General features: G+C 41.3%; 1 protein-coding gene across 9 annotated transcripts in view; it reads left to right on the forward strand.

Annotated features, from left to right (window-relative positions):
• R3HDM1 (R3H domain containing 1) overlaps nt 1-23,074 on the forward strand; it is a 221,923-nt gene that overhangs the window by 96,489 nt on the left and 102,360 nt on the right. For 3 of the 9 annotated variants that reach the window (XM_073634291.1, XM_073634295.1, XM_073634296.1), the window contains exons 1-4: nt 12,018-12,258; nt 14,558-14,766; nt 16,645-16,734; nt 18,337-18,544. In XM_073634291.1, the coding sequence (XP_073490392.1) occupies nt 18,377-18,544 (168 nt within the window). In that variant the 5' untranslated portion in view covers nt 12,018-12,258; nt 14,558-14,766; nt 16,645-16,734; nt 18,337-18,376. Of the gene's footprint in view, nt 1-12,015; nt 12,259-14,557; nt 14,767-16,644; nt 16,735-18,336; nt 18,545-23,074 lie in introns of those variants that run through there. The other 6 variants (XM_073634297.1, XM_073634301.1, XM_073634298.1 and 3 more) reach the window with 5 other exon arrangements.

A 23,074-nucleotide genomic window follows, 5' to 3' on the forward strand; every position in this document is an offset into this window, starting at 1 on the left:
CCACCACCTTGCAGCTGGTCTGCTCTGCCAGGTCCATTTGCTGGGTAGAGTTTTTATATAGTGAACCCAGTGAATGGAAAAAGTGGTGAAGCCACATACGGCCACAGCAAGTTCCAAAGGTAACACTCTAAAGCAGGGGTCTCAAACTGGTGGCCCACCAGCTGTTACGAAACTACAAGTCCCATCATGCCTCTGCCTTTGTGAGTCATACTTGTAACTGTCAGCCTTGCAATGCCTTGTGAGACTTGTAGTTTTGCAACCACTGGAGGGCCGCCAGTTTGAGACCCCTGCTCCAACGTAAGCACTCTGCAGTTCAGGTTGGGGGAGGGGGTTGGCCTTTTGAGAGATGCATGCAACCATAATGATTGCTCTTTAAATATGGGTATAACATGAAACATGGCCTAAAAAGTGGAGTTCAGAGCAACATACTCAAAGGCGCTGGGTACTTTAAGATGTGGCACAGTCAGATGAAGGAAAACTTCATATATACTAAATAGCTCTGGCATTGGCTCACAATGCAAGGCTTTCCTCAGTGGGCACCCAAAAGACGCTCAAATCATAGAAATACAGCAACAAGCACCAGACAAAAACAGATTGAAGGGTCCAAGGTCCTTAATTTTTGGGTTAAAAAAAAGTAATCTGAATACATTTAACGCATACCACTCCCTCATCAGGGCCATAGTATATTAGATAGCATAGTGCAGTGATGGTGAACCTTGGCACCCCAGATGTTTTGGAACTACATTTCCCATGATGCCCATGCACTCTGCAGTGTATTTGAGCATTATGGGAAATGTAGTTCCAAAACATCTGGGGTGCCAAGGTTCGCCATCACTGCTATAGTATATCCATCCTGGAGTAACAACCTAAATGAGAAGTACAGCCAAAGGTCGTTTGGCTTTCCTTCTCCTGTGGATCACAGAAGAGCAGTTCGTTTTGCACTCCTGTGACCTGTTTTCAGCAGATAGTGGACTGAAGTCCGCTCTCTGCTGACGTCACAGTATCGGTCCAGGCTCGGGTGTCATCGTGACCATGGAGTTGGGATCCCCCCAGACCCCTGGCCCGGCACCCGGCTCAGCTTCTCAGCGAGCCACTGAGAGCCTTAGCCGACTGCTCCCTTCCACTCCACAGCCCAGCACTCCAGTAAGGGGGGGGGGGGGAGGGCAGGGCAGGGCAAAGAGCTGCTGATTGACAGTCAGCAGCTCTCTGCTCTGGGAGCTGTGAGAACCGAGCGATTGGTGGTGTTGGATCGCTCGGTTCTCAGTGTTTGAGGGGCCAGGGAACAGATGCAGCATCAGACCAATGCTGCATCCACCCAGGTAAGTAAAGAAAAAAAAAAAAAAACCCCATACATCTTTTAAAAGAAGTTGCTGATCAGCAATGAAGGCTTGTGGATTTAGCCTTTAAGTAGTAATTGCTGGATCACCTCTGCGCATGGCCTATATAGCAACAGCAGAAGCTCGTTGCTCTGTACATCCTATGTTATGGCGGCTCCTCCTCCCCCCTTTTTTTTGTTTTTGTTTTTGTTTTTGTTTTTGTTTTTGTTTTTGTTTTTGTTTTTGTTTTTGTTTTTGTTTTTTTTTTTTTTGCAATCTGCCACCTGAAGTCCCCTATATAACAGAACTGGGTTCACACTAATGCGATGCCAGGAATCGCATCTAATTTGTATGACATGCTGTGCACACATCACATGTAATATCATCTGTGAGATGCAAATTCAGCCATACAGTTTGTAATCGCTTTCGCTCCAAAATGGTTCAGGACACTTTTTTTGGTCCGCACTGGAATTGGATCACATGGGCGTTCAGACCCATATGAGCCGATTCCACAGCTAACCGATTTCGGGGGTAGAGAGCAGTTGGAACTGCCTGCGAGTCAGATACGGGAATGTGGTTCCTTCATCGCACCATTGTGAACAGAGTCAATTCAAGTACATGAAGTTGCATTAAAATGAATTATTTATAATGAGTACACAATCGTATTTGTGTCGCTTTGAACACAAAACAATGCTTCATATACAGAGCCGATGGATTGGCTGCTTATCTGCCTGCACCCTTGAGTAGAAGTTACTGGAGTTAAAGGATGATTGTCTCGAGTGGCAATCCAAGCTTTCTAGGGTTACAATGATGTCTTATGTTTCTGATTTTTTTGGGGACAGGAGAGCATCCTTGCAGTGCGAAGCAACCAAATTCCAATGAATTGGACGATTGATCACTTGCATGTTGTATCATTTCTTCACTATGCTTTTTACCTGCGTCATTTGCTGCTTGTACTGTAGTTGTTTGCTTGAATTAATTCTAAATTGAAGGTTGAATGTGACAGTCCTGTACCTCCTTCTAATCTGATGTACCGTGAAATGTTAATATATTGTTGATATGAGCCATCCGTTCTAATCAATAGATTTTGTTTGTTTTATAATCTAGTAATCCACTTCATCCTTGGCTGACTTCAAGCTATTTATTGCCGTGATTTTATGACTGCCTTTCATATTTCTGGAGATGTAATTCTCACAGTATTGGGCACCGAGCTGTCACTTGAATATTACATTTAAGATTGCAGCTCTTAAAGTGAGACAACCAAAAATCACCATCAGGACTTCCATAACCCTCCAAATGATAAGACCCTGAGATGATAGCAATCAGTAAGCACATGTAAATAAACAATAGCTGGACTCTCCCATCTTCCGTGGTAATATGAATCTTGGAAGGATTCTCTCAAACTGTCACACACGTAAATGACGTGATGGCCGCGCTCCTTCTTCAAAAGCTATTGAAGGAACGTGGCTTTCACGGCCCGTACGCTCAGGAAACGCGTCGCACTCCAGTGACCTCATCCCGGTTCGCCTGGATACCAGCTTGCGCTTCAAACCTCGTGCTGACACAGACTCTACCGTGGCCGGCAGAGAACCATCTAGCGGTGTATGAGAAAATGACACAGCGCACCTCTACTGGTAGAATGAGGGACGGACCACACGGATGATTCCCCCCCCCCCCCCCCTGTTGTCTGGACTACTTTTTATGTTTTTTTACTCCTAAAATGTGAGTTGCCATTTTATCACTCTTTGTACATTAAAACTGTAAAAAATCTGCACCCAGAGGTGCCTCCTCTCCCCTTCTTATTTTTTTCAGTATACTGAGAACATGGTTTCTGTTCCCCCTGGACGGCTGCCGTCAGCGTGGATCATCTTCCTCCCCATCCCACTTTTATCATTATCCTGTGCTATTTCATGGACTTTCTTCCATACAATTGCACAGGTTGTGGATTGAAGGACCTTTATTGCATGCATATATTACCATGCTCACCAAGCACATTGATACAGTATTTGAGGGATGACTATTGTTTTAGTTTTGCGCCTTTTACTTGTATAAAATCTTTAGTCAAGTAGTTGGCTGAGTGACAGGCCGGATACTGTAGATCCTGGTAGTCTCCCGGGTCCAGACATCGAGCTGCTGGAAAACAATTGCGTTAGACCAAATAGTGCTTGTCCCTTCTTTTTTTTTTTTTTTTTTTTTTTTTTTTTTTGTATTTGATTTGTAATTTGTGCAACTACCCAACACCACTTGTTTATAGAGCCAGCTAGTGATGGAATTGGTCATTGATGGTTTATGTTTATTAGATATTCAACCAGGAAAGTAAGACTCCTTTTTGTAATGGTTGTGGGTTGGTAGGCGGATCTGGGAACTCTGATGTACAGGATACACCATTGAGGTGTAAGGCCATCATTGATTTGGAGCTGAACTTATGAAAACAAAGAAATCTTTCCTTGCAATGCTACTGTACCACACTGGAAAGGTTAACTGCTCGTTTAGTCTAGGGGTTGTAAAAATCTTTTTTTTTTTTTTTTTACACTTACCTGATCCTCCACTCCCCCAACAAACAGCCCCTATGCTTCAGCAGTGGACTGTCCTTCAAATTATCCCCACTTTGCAGGGGGACAGATGTAACATCCTATGGGTACATCTGTCCCCGGCCACCTCTGTGCTGAGAACTGAGCAATCAATCACTGCTGATAGCACAGTCTTCCCCTCTGTTGTCCGCCATCTACCTCTCCTCTCTGCCCCTCCAGTGCTTACTTCAGCGCTGAGTTGTGGAGGGGGTGGGAGCAGCTGGCTCAGTCTGCCAGGCGCTCACCGAGAGTTTGAGCCAGCTGCCAGTCCAGACACTCGGATGGATCTTGACTGTAAAGTTGGAGTCTTTCCCAAGCCTAGACCGGCTCTATGATGTCAGCCGACACCATGCTTTTGCCCGCTGTTGACTGAAAATGGGTCACAAGGGTGCAGAACTGCAGTCCCGTGATCGATAGAAGTAGGGCGCTAAAGAACTTTGGCCATATTTCTCCTTTTAATATCACTTTAACATTTTGTAATGTGGGTGCAGCAACGCTGCAAGAGTGGACTTCTTTAGCTTTCTAGAGGTTAACCCTCAAATGTCGTCATTTTAATTCCTTGCTTAAAGCTTGTCTTTTTAGAAGACTTGAGTTCTCTTTTGGCCTCACCTAAAGATTATCACATAACAGGTTTTTCAAATAAAAAATATATATACTATGTTACCAAAAGTATTGGAGCGCCTGCCTTCACATGAACGTAGGGTTCAGTATTGAGTTGGCTCACCCTTTGCAGCTATAACCGCTTCAGTTCTTCTGGGAAGGCCGTCCACAAGGTTTAGGAGTGTGTCTATGGGGATGTTTAACCATTCTTCCAGAAGTGCATTTGTGAGGTCAGGCATTGGACGAGAAGGCCCGGCTAGTAGTCTCCGCTCTAATTCATCCCAAAGGTGTTTTATCGGGTCAAGGTCAGAACTGTGTACAGGTCAGTCGAGTTCCTCCACCCCAAACTCACTCATCTATGTCTTTATGGACCTTGCTTTGTGCACTGGTCAAAATTATCTTGTGGAGGAGGCGTTATGGTGTGGGTTTGTTTTTCAGGAGTTGGGCTGGCCCCTTGATTCTAGTGAAGGGAACTCGTAAGGCGTCAGCATACCAAGACATTTTGGACAATTTCATGCTCCCAACTTTGTAGGAACAGTTTGGGGATGGTCCCTTCCTGTTCCAACATGACTGCGCACCAGTGCACAAAGCAAGGTCTATAAAGATATGGATGAGCGAGTTTGGGGTGGAGAAACTCGACTGACCTCAACCTGATAGAACACCTTTGGGGTGAATTAGAGCGGAGACTGAGCCAGGCTTTCTCATCCAACATTAGTGCCTAACCTCACAAATGCGCTTCTGGAAGAATGGTCAGACATTCCCATAGACACACTCCTAAACCTTGTGGACAGCCTTCCCAGAAGCTGTTATAGCTGCAAAGGGTTTGCCAACACCTTATTGAACCCCATGGACTAAATATCTGCAGAAAATCTAATTGTGTGTATGGGGTCTTAGACCCCATACACACTATTAGTTTTTCTGCCGATTTTTGTCTTCAGATTTACCAAAGCCATGTAGTGCAAGAGCCTGCCTGATTGCATTCAAATTGAAACTCTTAGGCTCGGTTTCCACTATTGCGGCCCCAAAGTCACGCGATTTACAGTGAGACTTTGCAATGTGATTTTTGATGCGACGTCATGCGACTGTTGAGAACCATGGGAGAACAAGTTGCACCAAAGTCGGAACAAAGTAGTACAAAAACCTTTTTTGGAGTCGCTGCAACTTGAGTTGCACCAATTAGAACGGGGACCTTTGAAATACATGTATTTTGACTTGTTATGAGACTTCACGTGTGTCAAGTCGCACAACAACTCGCAGTAGTGGAAACGGAGCCTTAAGGTTTGACCTCCTATTATATGGTTTTGGTAAATCTGAAGACAAAAATCTGCAGAAAATCTAATAGTGTGTATGGGGTCTTAGCCTGGGGTACAATTAAAGTTGATGTAAAGGCAGGCACCCCAATACTGTATGTATACACACACGCGCTTTTTTTTTTTTTTTCCTTTCTGTTTTACTAAATGGAATGGTTTCCTTGAGTGATTCATTACCTTGAACACCAAGGTTACAAACAGAAATTTTTAGTAGACAAGCCAGAAACGCCGCACACTGGAGCCGAGCCACTATATAGACAGGTCAAAAGAGATCTCTATTAAGGGTGCACCAAAATGAAAATTTTGGCACCGAAAATTTAGGATGCACTTGGCTGAAACCCAAATTGACGGTTTAAACCCAAAAAAAAAAAGTTTTTCTAAATGTATTGCATTCGGATTTTTAATTAATGAATTTAGATTAATATGAACTTATTGTCGGCCATTATTTGCACCTTGTTGAAGCAGTGTCTGCTTGCTTGCATATTTGGTCAGCTAAAAAAAGCACACTAAAAACGCACCTCCCCATTGAAATGCATTGAAAACGTAGCAAGAACGCATCAAAAATGCACAGTGTTGCATTTTTGGAGTTGCATACCTGTGGGAAAAACACCATAAGCAAGGTAAAATCGTGGACGTTTTCTGAAGTCGTTATCAGCACTTTTTCTTTTTTCTTTTAGCACAACACTAAAAGCCCTATTTTCATCAGATAATTTTCGGTGGCTAAAAGATCAGTGCATCGCTTATCTTTAGATCTCATGCACACTGGGCGTTTTTACAGCTGCTATTTTTGGCTTCAGGCGTTTATTTTTATATTTTTATTTTTTTCTGTAGCCAATAAACTCTCCAGCATGTTATCCTGTGTCCATGCACACATAGGCTGTTATCAGCAGTTTTATATTCTGGCTGGAAAACCCCAACCAGAACTAGTGGGTTTTGAGGAGTTTTTCAGCTGTAAAATGGCTCTAACTCAGAAAAAAAGCTGAAAACGGCTTGATGCTAAAAAATGCGGCTATTCTGCGTTGATCAGCGTTATTGAGCCATAAGCTTTTATGGGAGTCTAGTTTTGCTAAAAAAGCCCCCCAAAAAACTGTAAAAACGCTAGTACAAAAACACTTAAACTCACGCTACAGCTAACGTTACTGGCTTTTTTTGTAACGTCCAGTGTGCATGGGGCCTTATGATTAAGCCCCATGGGCGGGGCGAAACCTCTCGGAAGAGTGTAGTTCAGAGGAGCCTGGGCTGAAGTTGTAGCTTCACATTTCCCTATAGTGGCTTGTCTCTGGTGTGTGGAGTTTCCACCTTCTGTCTTCCAATTTGCCTCTGCTAGCCTAGATCCGCTTGTTTTGAATGCCAGCACCCGTATTTGTGCTTTGGACTGCAGGGTGAGGTTTTGCAGTATTTTGAGTGGCGCTCCAAGTTTTTTTGCATATGGGTCACTGACTTTTTTTAGTAACGTTCATTAGCAATTTTTTTTGTTCCCACTTACGTAGAAACAACAAATAACAAAAGCTTTTGGCTTTGCATAGACCCATGACCATTGACTAAGCTTTTAGTAGACAAGGATCTTTTCTATAACATTCATACAGAAGCTTCACTAAACATAAGTATTGGTTTAGGTGGAAGCATGTTGGCTTTACATTTTGAGTTGTGGGAGAAGATCGGTGCACCAGGTGAAAGTATGCACAGAGAGAACAAAAACCTCATGGAGAAATCCTTGTTGGGAAGTCGACCTAGGACACCAGCACTGCCAAGATTGAACACTAGTTAACCACCCAGCTGTAAATTTGTAAACCTGGGCATTTTTAGACTGGTCAGAAATGAATAACCAGATTTCAACTTTACTAAAAAGCTGCATTTAAAAATGAGTAAATCCACAGATCCAAAGTTCTGTGCAGAATTTGGCTGATCACGTAAAATCAAGCTTGGCTTTGCTTCTCAAGCCTCCCTGTTGGACATTTAAGGTGATGGGTAACCTCGCTGACCAATAGGAAAGCACGGACTCTAGACCAAACTCAACTTTTACAGGTAGAGTTTTTCGATTTGTACGTAACTTAGCTGCCCATCATTTAGTGTACCTACCTACTGACTTGAGTTGTGATTTTTTTTTTTTTACTTCGGATAAAGATAATTTTTGCATAATTTTTTTTTTTTTTTGGCCTGCAGCAGTATTGGTCACAGCCACCGAATGTCTTGTAGGCATAACCCAATGCAAATACAGCTTGACTAGGAATGCCTATCACTTTTTACTGACTCCTGTAGCATTCAACTCCTCAAGAGCGGGCCTTCTAAATGCATTGGGGATGAGAGCTTTTGAGGTATACTCAGGTAGGGCATTGTGATGTGTGCAGTTAATATCGACCACCCTTCTGGCCCTCTTCCTCTGTTCACTGTTGTCATTACAGAGTCTCTTCAGCTCTGCAACCGTCACTGGTTCTAACATATATGGTGTATATCAAAAATGTCACATTGTAAGTGCAAATTTGTTTCAGCAGCTTAAAGGCTAAGTGTTGGAACCAGGCAGGTTATAACGATTAGAACAGAGGTCTCCAGACTTTCTTTATCGGTGGGAATAAACCATGCCTAGGCTTGGTGGTCAATGGTAGTAAAAAATCGCATATTGTCAGTGGGAGGATTAGTGGCCCATTGTTTGGGTCAGTGGGAGGATTAGTGGCCCGTCGTTGGTATCTGTGGGAGCAATCGTGGCCCATCGTTGGTGTCTGTGGGAGATATAGTGCCCCAAGGGCCAAATCAAGGCAAGCAAAGGGCCACATTTGACCCACCTGCTGCAGGTGGAGACCACTTGACTAGAACATAGCTAAGACTTGCAACTAAAATCTGTTGTATTGTGTGCACCATAAGATGCCAGAACTTGCATACAAATGATGTTCCTTGAAGTATCCCCAGGTTTAAAAAGTATTTGCCATTATTTGGATACCAGATGTACGCAAAATGATTCAAAAAGTAAAGTAACCTGTTTTGTGCAGTAAGGTTCGATTAGCTTAGGCATCTCGTGATCAGAACGTAGATGATCCCAGTGGCATCAGAGCTTTTCACTGTTAAATCGTTATTTTTTTTTTTTTTTATAATGACAATGTGTTCTGCAGTACTCCATAATGGGGAATATAGCGGATATGCATGGTTATAATACATAACATAAGTAATTGTGATAGGTATAAGGGTCCTGCTCATTAGAGACTACAATCTGAATATCTCTTCTGCACTATAAAATCAAGAATGGTTTTTCTTTCTTCTCCTTTTCAATCTAGCTGCAGTACAAAATATTTGATTTTGGTGATACTGTATTTAGGTTGATTGGGGGGAAAAAAATTGGAAATTTAGGTCAGTCATACACCAATAACTAAGCGCTCTTTAACGATGCTTGCTTGCGTTTCATTGTGTAGGGAGTAGCTTTATAGAGATCTTTCAAAGAGCTTTTCATTAAAGAGCAATGCTTGTAATAGACAATGCTGCTAAACCTGAATATTTCTTTATACGCATTTATATAGGGCAAATATTTATGCATCGATTTACAATACTGTACATTCAATTCTGTCCCAAGAAGCTTGGGGTACTACTTGCATAAATAGACATACTATGGCTGTTTTAGATGGGAGACGATTAATTTACTAGCATGTCTTGAGAGTGTAGGAGGGAAACGGAGAACCTGGACTGGAGGAAACCCATGCAAGCACTTGGAGAACAGGAAGACTCCATGCGGGTAGTGATCTGGTTGAGATTTGAACCAAGAATGGAATGCTAACCACTAAGCCCTATGTTGCCACCCTCAGAAAATCTGCTGTTGGTAGTGATTTGCCTGACCTATTTTCGAAACCCAAGTTCCCGCTTTATCTGGCATGTCTCCGGTGAGATGTCCAGTTTTTTTTTTTTTCTTGCATTAATGTCCACCTCCTGTTTCAGTACAAGACTTGTTCCTATTATCGGGCAGTCTAATATTGAATGCCTTAAGTCATAGGGTGGGGTGGGGGTGGGGATGTGCTAAGCAAAGCAGGCAGGGAAAAAAGGATTTGGTGAGATGCAGACAAGACAATGCCGTTAACCAGAATAAAGGGCCCTTCAAATGATTAGCAGCTGATGCCACTCTACTAACCAGGATTACCAAAAATTTTTTTACCAGACAATATTGTTTAGATTAGATCCTTTCCCGCCCCTTCATACCGCATTTTAAGCCTTGATGAAGGGTCCCTGAAATGGGTTGGATTTTTTTTTTTTTTTTTTTATATTTTATGGCCATAAATCTTTTTGGGGGGCGGGGTGGCACCCTTACCTGGCTCTACATAAAGACAGTAAGCAAAAGAAGGAATAGGACTTTAAAGTGCCATACATAACTCCAGAAAGAGGGAATACTTCTTTTTTTTTTTTTTTTTCACAGCATAATTCAATAAAAACGTCTACAGTGATAAAAGATGAAAACAACCTGTCTAGTACAATAACCAGTCAACTGTGTAAATATCCTTGAATTAGCGCTTATCCTGCTAGACCATAACACCTAGTAACTTGGTTTTTACACATGCATAATATTTTAAAAATGAATTTAAAATAAATATAATAGGCCAGAACTGCAGGAGGATGATCCTAGACCTCAGTGGGTTTCTCTGCTTACTGGCTTCATCAGGAGTAAATGTATATGATCATGACTTAGGCTGGCCATACATTAAACAATTTTCTGGTACAATTTTCCTAGATTTACCAAAACCATATAAAAGGAGGTTGCACCTAAACTCTTTCAATTTGTACGCAATGAGGCAGGCATGTACACTACATAGTTTAAGGTAAATCTAAAGGAAATAGAATAAGAAAATTGTATGATGTATGGCCCTCAAAGGGATTTAAAATGTTTTTATTTTTAGTACAAACCTATTATGCTTACCTGCTTTTGTGCAGTAGATTTGCACAGAGCAGCCTAGATCCTCCTCTTCTCAGGTGCCTTGCTGGCGCTTCTGGCCCCTCCCTCCTGTTGAGTGCCCCCACCGCAAGCAGCTTGCCATGGGGGCAGCCGAGCCGCTGCTGTGTCCATTCAGACACTGAGCCACGGCTCGGCCCCGCCCCCTTTCTTTACTCATTGGCCCACTGACTTTGACAGCGGTGGGAGCAAATGGCTCCTGCTGCTGTGTCTCAGCCAATGAGGAGGGGAGTCCCGGACAGCTGAAGCTCTCATGCAACATCGTTGGATCAAGATGGGGCTCAGCTTAGTATTAGAGGGGCTGCTGCACACAGGTTTTTTTTTTATCTTAAAGTTGAAGTCCAGCCTGAGCTTTTTTGGCTGGGCTTCTCCTCTGGGTCACAGGAGTGCAATGTGTTTTGCACTCCTGTGACCTGTTTTCAGCAGAGAGCAGGCTGAAGTCTACTTTCTGCTGACTGTTGTCAGTCCAGGCACCGCATCATCCGAACAATGAAGTCTGGATCCGTCAGGTGCCTGGACTTATGCCCGTCTCAGCCTCTCGGCGAGCCAGTGAGAGCCTGAGACGGCCGCTCCTCCACAGCTCACTACTCCAGTGAGCATGGGGGTTGGGGGGGGGGGGGGGTAGTGAGGAGACAGGCTGGTCAATTTAAGGTCTTGCTGTTTTGTGTGCGTCTGGCAACATGAATGACCACCTTTTTTGCGGTATCTGGGTTTATCAATTAAAATACAAACCATACGTTTTTCTCCCCCCATCCCCAAAGTCTTGTACATCAGATTTTTCCAACTGGAACCTTTTTTACCATTTTTGTAATTCATACAATGGTTCATATGTTTAAAATTTAATACATTTTAATTCAGCACTAAAATCTGAATATGTTAAAAAAAAAAAAAAAAAACAAACAAAATGAAAACCGTAAAAATACTTTACGCATTTTTTAACTTGTGCAATGATTCATGTTCATTCAATGATTTAAATATTCAATACTGAAACATGGTCAATATGATCTAACAAAAAAAAATAAAAATGGTTATACACTAGGCATTTATATTTTTTTTAAATCTTCAATGCTCTCCGATTACATATGTCAGATTGTAACAGGGAAACATTTATTATTTATTTTTTCCCCCTTTCTCCTTGCTGTGCAAAGTATAGTTTTAATGATAAAAATTGCAGCCCCTTTCTTGGCACTTTCACACGTTCACACATTTTTATTTATTTTATTTTTTTTTTTTACATCATCTGCTGTCGAATTGCTAATGAAGATCTGAATTTAGCTTGAGACGTGTTTTGAGTTGTGCTGCTCTGTTACTGGCTGTGCTGCACTGATGTCACTGTGGGCAGCTGTGGGTTTGTGAGCTTCACTCGCAGGCTCCTGTATGTGCCTTAGCAGACTGTCTGCCAGGTGCCTGCAACCTCGGCTAAGTGGAAGGCTTGCAATAATCGCTCTTTCAAAGAGCAATTCAGAGTAATTGTGTAGATGCTATGGAAAGCACATCTTCTGTAATTTGGTGCAATGAAGCTCGATACCGGAATGGTTCAGGTATGTGACTGCTTTACTGCAAAGCAATTCCTACATTACCGGCTAAACCTTTTTTTTCCTCCTAAATGAATTATTTTAGATGACTATCATTTCATACATACTATTCTCTGATAATTTGAAATTTACTTTAGCTAAAGACATTTACAATCTCCTGTGCTTTTTTTGCTTCATTTTTATTTCATATTTTTGTGTTTTTTTTTTTTTTTTGTTTTGGTTTATGATTTTTCTTTTCTTTTTTTTTTTTTTTTTTATTAAATTTGTGAATGTGTAAAATATACTCATTGAACCGTCGTTTTTTTTGGATTTGTTATAAAAAATTTATATTGCCATACCTCCTGTCCGTCCTTCTTTCTTTTTTTTTTTTTTTTTTTTTTTTTAATGATGTTTTTGAACTTTGTGTTCACTTTTGGTCCTTGCACCAGCATCTTTCGTTTCTGGAAACCGGCTATGTCTTGAACTTGGGGTGTTCTTACTGCAGTAGAAAATTAGTTTTGCTTTTTTTTTAGTTTTTATGTGCTTTATTTCCAAGCTAAAAGAACGTGTTATTTTCAGGGGAAATCTAGATTGCACCCTTGTTTCAATAACAAAAAATGATTTGGTTGCTACAGGTAAAGCGATTTCCAGGGCTGTTTTTCACTGTATAAAATTGGAGTTAATGGATCTCGGTTGGGTATCTATAAAATTTTGTTTGCTAGTGAAATTCTCAGTTTGACCTCAAATGAGCTCATCCAGGTTCTCTGTGTGGGCAATTTATTTTGTAATCCATCCCATTTTTTTCTTTTTTGTGGGTCCTGTTTTGGACCTTCTTTTTTTCATAAACAAAAGCTTTTTTTTTTTTTTTTATGTTGTTTAATTTTTATGACTTATTCTTACTCTGTATTCTGACATCTGCTAATGATTAGTCTACTTAAATGTCTGAGCAGCCCAATATAATAGACTATATGAAATGGTAATTTAGCATATTGTGTGCTTTTAATGGCTTTTATTAAAAAAAAAACAAAAAAAAAAAGACATGCTATTGAGAGGATGTGGGGCGATGAGTGCACCGAAAGGGTGCTTTTACCAAATGAAAACTAGTTTTCAGTGGTGTGCCAAGATGATCCCACACTCCTGTGTTCTCTTGCTTGTATTGTGTTTTGCATCTTGTGTGAGAAGTTAAATCTTCCCCCTCCTGCTGTGTCAAGTCCCTGCATAGACAATATAGCACATTTATTGCACTTTTCTCTCTAGAAATGCTCCTTCTTGCCTGCATGCTGCAGGATTTTTTGCCCCCCCCTCTTGAGATCACCTTGGCTTGTAACCAGGTGACTGCCAGCGATTTCATTTTAATAGGATAAAATGACCCGCGTGGCTCAGCTGAAGTGCTGTGAACCTTTCTCTCCGCTTGTGGTGTGTGGTGTTTTTTATTTTTTTTTTATTTTTCCCGCTCCAAGTTACCTTCTGTATATTAATCCAGGAGGTGCTGCTGAATGAGCTCCATGCTTCGTTTTTAATAAGAGACAAAAATTTAAAAAAAAGCCAGCTTTTCCGATCTGTGCCAATCGGCAAGTTCCTACAATACGTGCGTTGTACATTATTTCAAGACCAATAAACCTAGAGGACGTTGGCTTAACAGTCCAGTTTAGGCACTTTTTTTTTTTTGGAAGAGCCTTTACAACCATTAAAGTGGCTTAAAACTCATTGGCTGGCATTTTGGAGTACATTAATGACCCATCTCCTGGAGGAGTTTGACGCCATGCACGAACGTTCGTTTAAAAAAAAAAAAAGGCAAAACTTAAATCTGTGAAAGTGCCATAACACCAAGCAGTTAATCCATTATCCTCTATTGTTCTTGACTAAAATCTAAATCCAGTTGCTAAGGGTTTCTGCTCCTTGTTAATTTAATTATAAGTCTAAAATTTTAGTTGCCCCCAGACTTTTAAAACCCACACCACCTCTCGCGTCCCCCCCCCCCCCCCCCCCCCAAAATATCCACCTTTTGATCATTTTTTGCTTGCAGTCTCATTTTCTCATATTAATGTTCCGGTGTTGAGAATGATTAAAATGCAGAAAATTGCCAAATCCCAGGCTTGTTTTCACACAATGTTTCCAAATCTTTTTGGCAGATCGTCTTGGCAGGGAGCAGTTTTATTGCATAAATGCACATAACATGCCGTGTAGTTTGCAGAGAGAGAGAGGGGGGAAAAAAATGAGGATGTTGTGTGGTCTGGTTTTCTGGTTGAATACAGAGTGTGTGGTCATGATGGAACGTGTGTGTGTATATATAGATCTCTGCAAACAAGCTTTGTTTTGTCTCCAGGTTGGTGCGGGCAATGCTGCAGTTGACCTCCAGCAGCGTGACCCATCCCAGGACCTTCCGCTGGTGACAGGGACATGGGACGGCTTCTGTCACTTTCCAGATGGTTCATTACAACTGACATCCTGCTTAATCTCGGTGGGAAGGAACCTGAGAAAATTTCTCTTCGTTGCTCTGGGACGTCGCACATTTGTAACCGTAAGACACGTCAGGTAAATTTCTCACACCTTGCCCCGCTGTTGGTTCCCGAAAGGCAGACTCGCCAATCGCATTTGAGCCTCTTGTTAACATTGTATTACTTTGGCGGCTGTCAGCCCAGTCTTCTGATTTGTTGGGTGTTTAGCACTTGAGATAAGATTTTTTTTTTTTTGTAGATCGGGGTTCAAATTTTAATTTCAAAATTCATGTAGAACTACAAATCCTAGTGTACTCTAATGGGGCACACAAAAGCAGAATAGAAATCTTTTTAGCAACCCCCAATCATGGTTATCTGGTCCCATGAACTTATGTTGCCTAGGCTTTGACATCGTATCATAATTAAAAATGAAAAAATACCTTGCAGGTTTCATGACCTTGCCATCACCCCGACTGCGGGTCATACATTTTTTTTTTTTTTCTTTTCCTTGACTTGGTGTAGAGGGGGGAAAAAAGTGTCATGTAATTGGCTACCTCCTCTAATGAGGTCACCTTAGAAGGTCTCACTAATTGGTGAGCAGCTTTGACGGGAAGGCATCCCAGGTGCCAAGAGCTCATCTGATAAATAACAGCCTTTGACTAGAGTCCAATTATGATCTTTTTAAAAAAAATGATTTATTAAATTAAATGATTTTGGCTTTTACTATGCAGATTGCAGCTTGGATTATTTCATGAGCCAGCTGGACATGTTGAATTCAAGTAAAATGCGGGAATGGCGTTGGTTTAAAACACTCAATCCCACCATTTTTTTTTTTTTTTTTCCTTTTTATCTTTAAGTTTTTTGTATGTATGAACAGGATGATCACCAAGCCCTTTCTCTTAGTCACTGAGTAGAGCACTACTCAGATGAGGTAGGGATATTTTATAGAGTGGGTTAGGTGGGTGGTGAGCTTATTATCCTCCTTCTCCTCCCAAATGCAGCTTAATGTATTCAAGACACTGCAGTCCAGTTTACAGAAATCTTTTGGTTTGGAACCCTCAAGCTCTAAATGTTCGGCTTGGCTCTTATTGCTAAAGGTGTCTCCATGTGCAATCTCCCAAGCAAGCTTCTTTATTAGGAGAGCTGTGTGGAGAATGCAGTAGTAACTCATCAGGCATCACCTTATAAACTCATATGACCATCTACCATATTAGCCATTGTAAAGTGGAATCTGGTTTTGGTCAGAGGGGTTCTTTACGTTGGACAACCTCTTTGCCTGATTTTGTCTTGTTTTGTTAGCACAGCAAAGGAACTGTTAATTGTTTGAGGAATGAGTAGACTTGTTGGGTATGTCTATCTCTTTGGCAATAGGAAATAAAATTTGATGGGGACATCTATTCTAAAATGTTCTTGGCTGTCTACCCCATCTAGCTGTCTACCCCATCTAGCTGTCTACCCCATCTAGCTGTCTACCCCATCTAGCTGTCTACCCCATCTAGCTGTCTACCCCATCTAGCTGTCTACCCCATCTAGCTGTCTACCCCATCTAGCTGTCTACCCCATCTAGCTGTCTACCCCATCTAGCTGTCTACCCCATCTAGCTGTCTACCCCATCTAGCTGTCTACCCCATCTAGCTGTCTACCCCATCTAGCTGTCTATCCCATCTATCTTTCCATCCCATCTAGCTGTCTATCCCATCTATCTTTCCATCCTAGATAGCTAGTGAACTGTCTAATCTAGCTAATGATCCAACCATCACCTCTCTCATCACCATCCAGCTCTCGCCATCTATCCATCTCTGTGCCCATCTCTCGTTGGCAATAGTAAATGGATAAATGTCCCCACCAATTTGTATTTCTTATTGCCAAAGTGTTGGGCAGAGAGATGGATAGAGCTGGATAGATAGATATATTCACTAGAATAGATAGATGTCCCCATCAATTTTTATCTATCCATCTCTCTCTTTGGCAATAGGAAGGAAATATTGGTGGGACGTAGGTTTGATTGCTATCGGACTACAATTGCACTTGGTGCATAGTTCATCTCACGCGCACACACCTGTATGTAAGTATAGAAATATATTAAATATTTTTATATTTTTAACATCACTGTTCCCGACAACACAATGATTTTTCTTATGGTTTGGTCAGCCAGTACGGTTAAAGAGAGTTTTCAAGAGTGCAGCAGCCCATTGCACCAAAAAGCTTGCAATCTAAACCGTTGGGGCCAAGAGAAGCTTGTTTTTTGTTTTTACCCTGTTGTGGCACGCTGGTGACCTGACAAAGATCAAGTTGAGGTCACGATGTAAAACCAGCCGACCAGCTGTTATGTCAACTTTTTTTCGGTCTGCTTTGCCTCCATTATTTATGATAATGGCAAAGGAGGCAGTGATGTGCTGGATCCATTGTCTGTCTGTAAGGGCACGTTCCTGGGATTATACATTTCTATGTATGCCAGGGAACTAGTCCTTTTGTTCCCTGTACCTGTATAGCATTTTTTTTTTTTTTTTTTTTTTTTTTAAGTCTGCAGCAAATGCTTTTCCTCTCTTGTTCCCATGGTAACAGGAACCGGTCTATTGTTCGAGTCTATGTTTAGAATCCCGGCTGACACTTCATGAAAACAATTAAAGCCAACCCCCTATTTTTCTGAATTATAGTGCCTGAAATGTGGGGGAAAAACTTATTTGCATTTAATTTGGTGTCAGTGCAGCAGGGCGAAGTGACGGCTTTGAACATGCAAACAGGGGGGAATATGATTGCAGTAAATGCAATTAAATATTTAACCATTCTGTTAAAGCAGCAGATCTGCTGGAATGCAGTGCAGATCTAGCCTTTTTTTCCCTCATTGCTCAATTGCAGCAACAAAATATCATAATTAAAAAAAAAATACATAATACTAAAGCCTTGTGGCTTTTTTATTTTATAGCTGTTAAATTTAGTTTATTGGACATAGTAATTTTTGTTCTATAAAAATAAAGTCTCCAATTGTAATGGGCGGTGGTTATAAACCATAAATAACTTAATAAATAAATGTTTGCTTGAATAAAAAAGAGAATCCTGATATTTAAGTGTCTCAGATTTCAATCTAATTTTTTAAAATAAATTTTATATTGTCCTCAAATTCGTTCTGATCCCGGTTTCTTAATTGATGACATAATAATAATAAAGGGACACCATGACCAAATTCTGTGTTGTGTTTTTTTTTTTTTTTTTTTTTTAATTTGCTAATGTGTATGTGGAGGAAGCAACAAAGAAAAAACAAATAAAATATATTCATACATACTGTGGGTCTTAGAGATTCATTTTATATCATCTCTCTATTTAGTGTATCTATATTTATATTGTTTATATTTTGTTTTACATAGAAAAAATGTAGATGTCAAATGCTTTCTAGTATTAAAGCATACTCTAAAATGTATTGATTTAGATATTTTCCTTGCAGTCTATTCTATATAAACATGCTGCTTACCTTATTACCTTCCGCTCGCCATATCCTTCTATCAATTTACTATTCTAATGCGAATATGTTCTGTACCAAAGGAGATCGTTTACACATTTGCCTAACAATATAATTTATATATTACACACAACTTCATTCGATCTGTAAAATATATCATGTGTAGTAATCATCCCCCCCCCTCTGTTTTCTTCTGAACTTCTTTCAAAGGTTCTGTATACCTTTTAAAGTTTTAACGTGACCTTTTCCAATGAGGATGTCTGGTACCGTTGCTGTAAAGGACGACCCCGAAGCGATGAAGGGATCGGAGACCGACCTCGAACACTCCGGCTCACTTGAAAACCTCCTCCAACCTGCAGGACAAGACAGAGCGCCAACCGAAAAGGAGGAGAGTGGCGAGAGCAAACAGGATGCCACGGTAAGACTCATTGGCCTTGCAAGGCCTGTCAGTTTTTGGATGCCTTGCAAAATTACCTAATCCCCCCCCCCCAACCTCCACCTCCACCCCCACCTCCAAAGCCCGTCAGAATAGAAAGTGCGCAATTTTTTATTTCCTTTTTAATGCATTATTTTCTTAAGCACCAAATAAATCCCTCCCGAGAAGGGTCAGCAGCACATAAATTAAAAATGTCACTCAAGTGCATAACTGACAGGCCCATGTTGCTAATATATTTCAGCAATAATGTCCCGGGGATGCTCAGGTGGTTTTGAGATGAAAAATCAAGCAGTAAAATAATCTGCTGCTTCTCAGCCTCTCCAGGAACATGATTGCATTAACTTGCATTCGCCCTGACTCCCAGGTGTGGGCTGTACAATTTTCCCATTACTAGTTTCCAAAGGGTAAAGTATGTTGTGTGTTTTTTTTTTTTTTCCTTAAAGGATATGGGTATTACTGCTGGCTAAATTGGGTGTCTTTGTAGAGAGCGCTTTAATTTTGGCCTGGAATCTGTAGTCCTAAATAGTTAGAGCTGAAGGAATATCTATTAAAAAAAACCTTAGGGTACTTGTCCACCTTGCTCTATATTCATAGTCAAAGCCGTCTCTCATCCCTGACAGTTCACAGGAGCCAAATTAAGTCATATTCACAATAGTCTTGAAATAGTCCTACAGTCATGCTTATTTGTGATTTGTGTATTAGGTTTAAATCTCCTGTGTTCTAGCGGCTATTTTCCTGCTGGGACATGTAGTTTCTGTGTTTTTGGAGCTGCAGATGCTCCATTTCAAATATACAGGATCTCAAGACTTTATAGGTTATGAAAAAAAAAAAAGCTTTTGTTTAAGCTGAAAAAAAAAAGAGGGATGCCTGAGCACAAGAAGCTCAATTCACAAAGCTAGTAACCAGTAAAAATGGTTTTTGAAGGAAAAAAAAGTCAAAGTCAAAGTTTGGCTGAAAATAGTCCCTTAGGGGGCAGCCTTTTGCAATCAGGTTGCCTTGGTGTTTCTTCAGGGGTGCCTTGGCAAAATGCCTAAAAATTACCCCAAAATTGTGTACCAGCCAGCTGGTGGATCAAGCCTGCCTTTTAGTTCCACAGACACAGATTTTCATTGTAAACCATTGCAACCTTCTAGCTGCCGGCGTCTTGAAAACCAATGACCCTCCCCTGCCATTCTCTATACTCAGCTAATGTGACCCCAGCTCTGACAATGGCGAAAAACTAAGGGAGGAAAGAAACCTTGGAATAATAGTCAGTACCGGTGTGCAAAAGTGAATTGGAAGCCTAAATCACCCTTAACGTTAGGTGTCCTACGTGTGTGGATGTTTGTGTATTATGTAAAACTATTAGAGTAGTTACATTTTAGAATGGGGTGCCTTGAGACTGTTGTCTGTAATTTTAAAGTGTGCTTTCACTGAAAAAAGGTTGAGAAACATTGCCTTAGGGTACGTGTCAATGGGTATTTTATATAATGTGTGTCAAACACTGCATTTCCAAAGAAATTGCCGTGTGTGCGCCTCGGTTAAAGTAGATGGGATTTTTTTTTTCGACCTGCGTTTTTGGCATGCTTTTAGATCCTCAAACGCTTTATGAATTGAGGTTGTAGTAAATTACAGCTGTCGGTCGCTAACTGAAGTGACACAGTTGGCGCACGTGATGCTTTTGCTGGCAAAGTCATCCTAAAGTGGAACTAAACCCATCAATTTAATGGTTTCCAAAAAATTGTTAGCATTCCTGGGCATGCCAGGAATCTAACGGTCAAATTTGCTTGTGCTTTCAACCAAGCTGTCAAACCATCAAAAAGCTGGAGGTATAACTGATCAAATGCGGAACACCATGGCAGTTGCTGATCAAACAGAGGCTAAGATGGCAGCTTCCTTGGCTGAAAAGAATAAAAGGGTTTAGTTTCGCTTTAGAAATAGGATAAACTGCAAACGTGAGATGGTCACTTATCTTTTTAGTGTTTGACCCAGTCTTTATCAACCTGGGTTACTCTAGACTAGAAATTGCCAAGGGTTCCTCGAGCAATAAGCAATCCCTGTCTCTCAGGTAAGTTAAAAATTATGACAATCTTTTTGGTGATCAGTAAGATGGAGTATTCTTAACAGTGACCACCAATGCAAGGGGCATTCTTTCCACTGACCACCACACTAATGTTCTGGGAGCTGTGGACATAGTAATTTTTGCAGTGGTTCCCTGAAACCTGAAAATTATTTTAAGGGCTATTTAATGTGAAAAGGGTTGAGGGAGGCTTGTTTGACTGAACAGCGGTAACATCAGCCATTGCTTTGCAGGTATGTAATGTACAGTAAACCCTTCTATACACTGAAAATAGACTTCGGTGCTCAGCTTGGTTTTTTCTGGGATGCTCAGCATAGATTTTTATTGCCAGATGAGCACTCCTAGAGTAAAAAATGTTGGGTTGCATGCACACTGTGCTCTCAATGGAAGATATGCCTTCCATTAAGCGAGCTGTGCTGTGGCTGTGAATCCAATGCGCATGTGTGGGAGTGACGTCATTGCGGCTTAGCCAGTCAAACGGCTATACTTCTATGGATCACAGGAGTGCAGTTCGTTCTGTACTCCTGTGACCCATTTTAGGCTGACACTCAGTAGGTCTAGGCTGGGCAAAGATCTTGACTTTACAGCTGGGATCCACCCAGATCCCTGGTCCGGCAGCTGGCTCAGCCTCTCGGCTGCGTCGCTGGGAGACTGAGCCAGCTGCTCTATCTTCTCCACAGCCCAGTGCTCCAGCAAGCGCTGGCGGAGCAGAGAGCCGGTGACTGACAGTCCCAGCTCTCTGCTCAGAGCAGAGGGGAGAACTGAGCGATTAGCTGTGTTTGCTTGCTCAGCTCTCAGTGTAGAGGTCAAGGGGGACAGATATAGAATGGGATCGATGCTGCATCCACCTAGGTGAGTATAGGGTTTTTGTTTGTTAACCCCATACAAGTGGATGCTCGCAGCTCAGAAGGTTCTCAGATGCACCTCAAATTGACAAACCCTTCATCTGAGTCCAGTAGTGATGTCCCCACCCCCACTCAACCAAAAAGTCTATCATCCGGCTACATTCCTTGTAGTGTAAAATGAAAAAGCGAGTGAGACTGCCTTGTAAAGACTGCAGCAGAGAGAGATAATGAGGTGGGGGCGGGGGGGGGTTATTCATCTGGCGGCTTCTACCAATAGCTGAAATATCTACTTTCAGTGGTCTGACACTTTTAAGGTTCATTGGCTCTATTGAATACTGAAAGCCAATGGTATGTTTTATTTTTCGAATTTTAAAACATTTGGCGGTTTTGGAAGTGTGTGTGTGTGTGTGTGTGTGTGTGTGTATATGGATGGATGGATATGTGTGTGTAAATAAATATCCTCTCTCCTACATGGATAGCTGGCTGAAAGCCATTGTTTCTTGGACATCACTCTCGGGCCGATGATGGATTAGGTGAAGTTTCGGAGTAAGGTTTGCAGTGACGGGTATTAATAGAATGGAACAATAGTAGTTTGACTTTTGCTTTTTCCCCCTCATTACCAGTGAGTATAGTGGTCTGCAGTGACAGCCTTAGCTGATGTCATTCCCCCCCGATTAAAAACTATTCCTAAAATGTTTAATCTCCATGTTGGTCACAAAAAATTTGCATTTGATTAAAGTAGAATTAAGTCCAATAACTAAAATCTCATGTAAGCTTTAGTATAATCTATCAAAGGTAGTTTTGTAATCATTTTAAATCTGCAGCTTTCAATAACCCCTTGAGTGCAAGCCTGTAATATTCCTTCATTAACAGGCTATTTTTCAGTTTTCAGGTGTATGACCATTTGATAACTACTAATCATGAAACGCGTTTTTATACCATTTTCTTAGACTAAGTTTTTTTGTGTTTTTTTTTTTTTTTTTTTTTTTTTTTTTTTTTTTTTTTTCCCCTCTAAAATTGCCAGGGCAGTGGAAGCACACTCCAAAATTACTCCTTTTTTGAAAATGGACAGCCCAAGCTGATTTAATTTTTGTTACCTGCTTGGGAATAAAGAAACATGCTAGTATTGAAGTGGTTAAAAAATGGATCTTGGTGATCATGCACTAGATAGTGTATCAATAATGTACAGGTCATACACAAAGGGAAAAAGTGGTAAAGGGGTTAATAGTACAGGTTCTAAACAGAGCAAGAATGAGGTAGAGTTAATGTACAGGTCACATACTGTGGGATGATGAAGATGGGGGGGGGGGTGTTAGGTTATGGGAGGTGAAGGTGTTAGAATGCATGAAGGTAAAAAAAAAAACCTTGAGCCTTTAGAACCACTTTATGCAGCCCCTCCTAATACTTTCCTGAGCTCCATCTCGACCCAGAGATCTGCACGAGAGCCTCAGCTCTTGAGGGACTCGCTTCTCATTGGCTGAGGCAACAATGGGAGCCATTGGCTCCTGCTGCTGGCAATCGCAGCCAGTAAGCCAATGAGGAGAGGGGGTGGGGCCAAGCCATGGCCCTGTGTGTGAATGGACATGTGGAGCCGCAGCTCGGGAGTGA

The sequence above is a fragment of the Aquarana catesbeiana genome, linkage group LG06 (assembly GCF_042186555.1).
Source record: "Aquarana catesbeiana isolate 2022-GZ linkage group LG06, ASM4218655v1, whole genome shotgun sequence".
Lineage (NCBI taxonomy): Eukaryota > Metazoa > Chordata > Amphibia > Anura > Ranidae > Aquarana > Aquarana catesbeiana.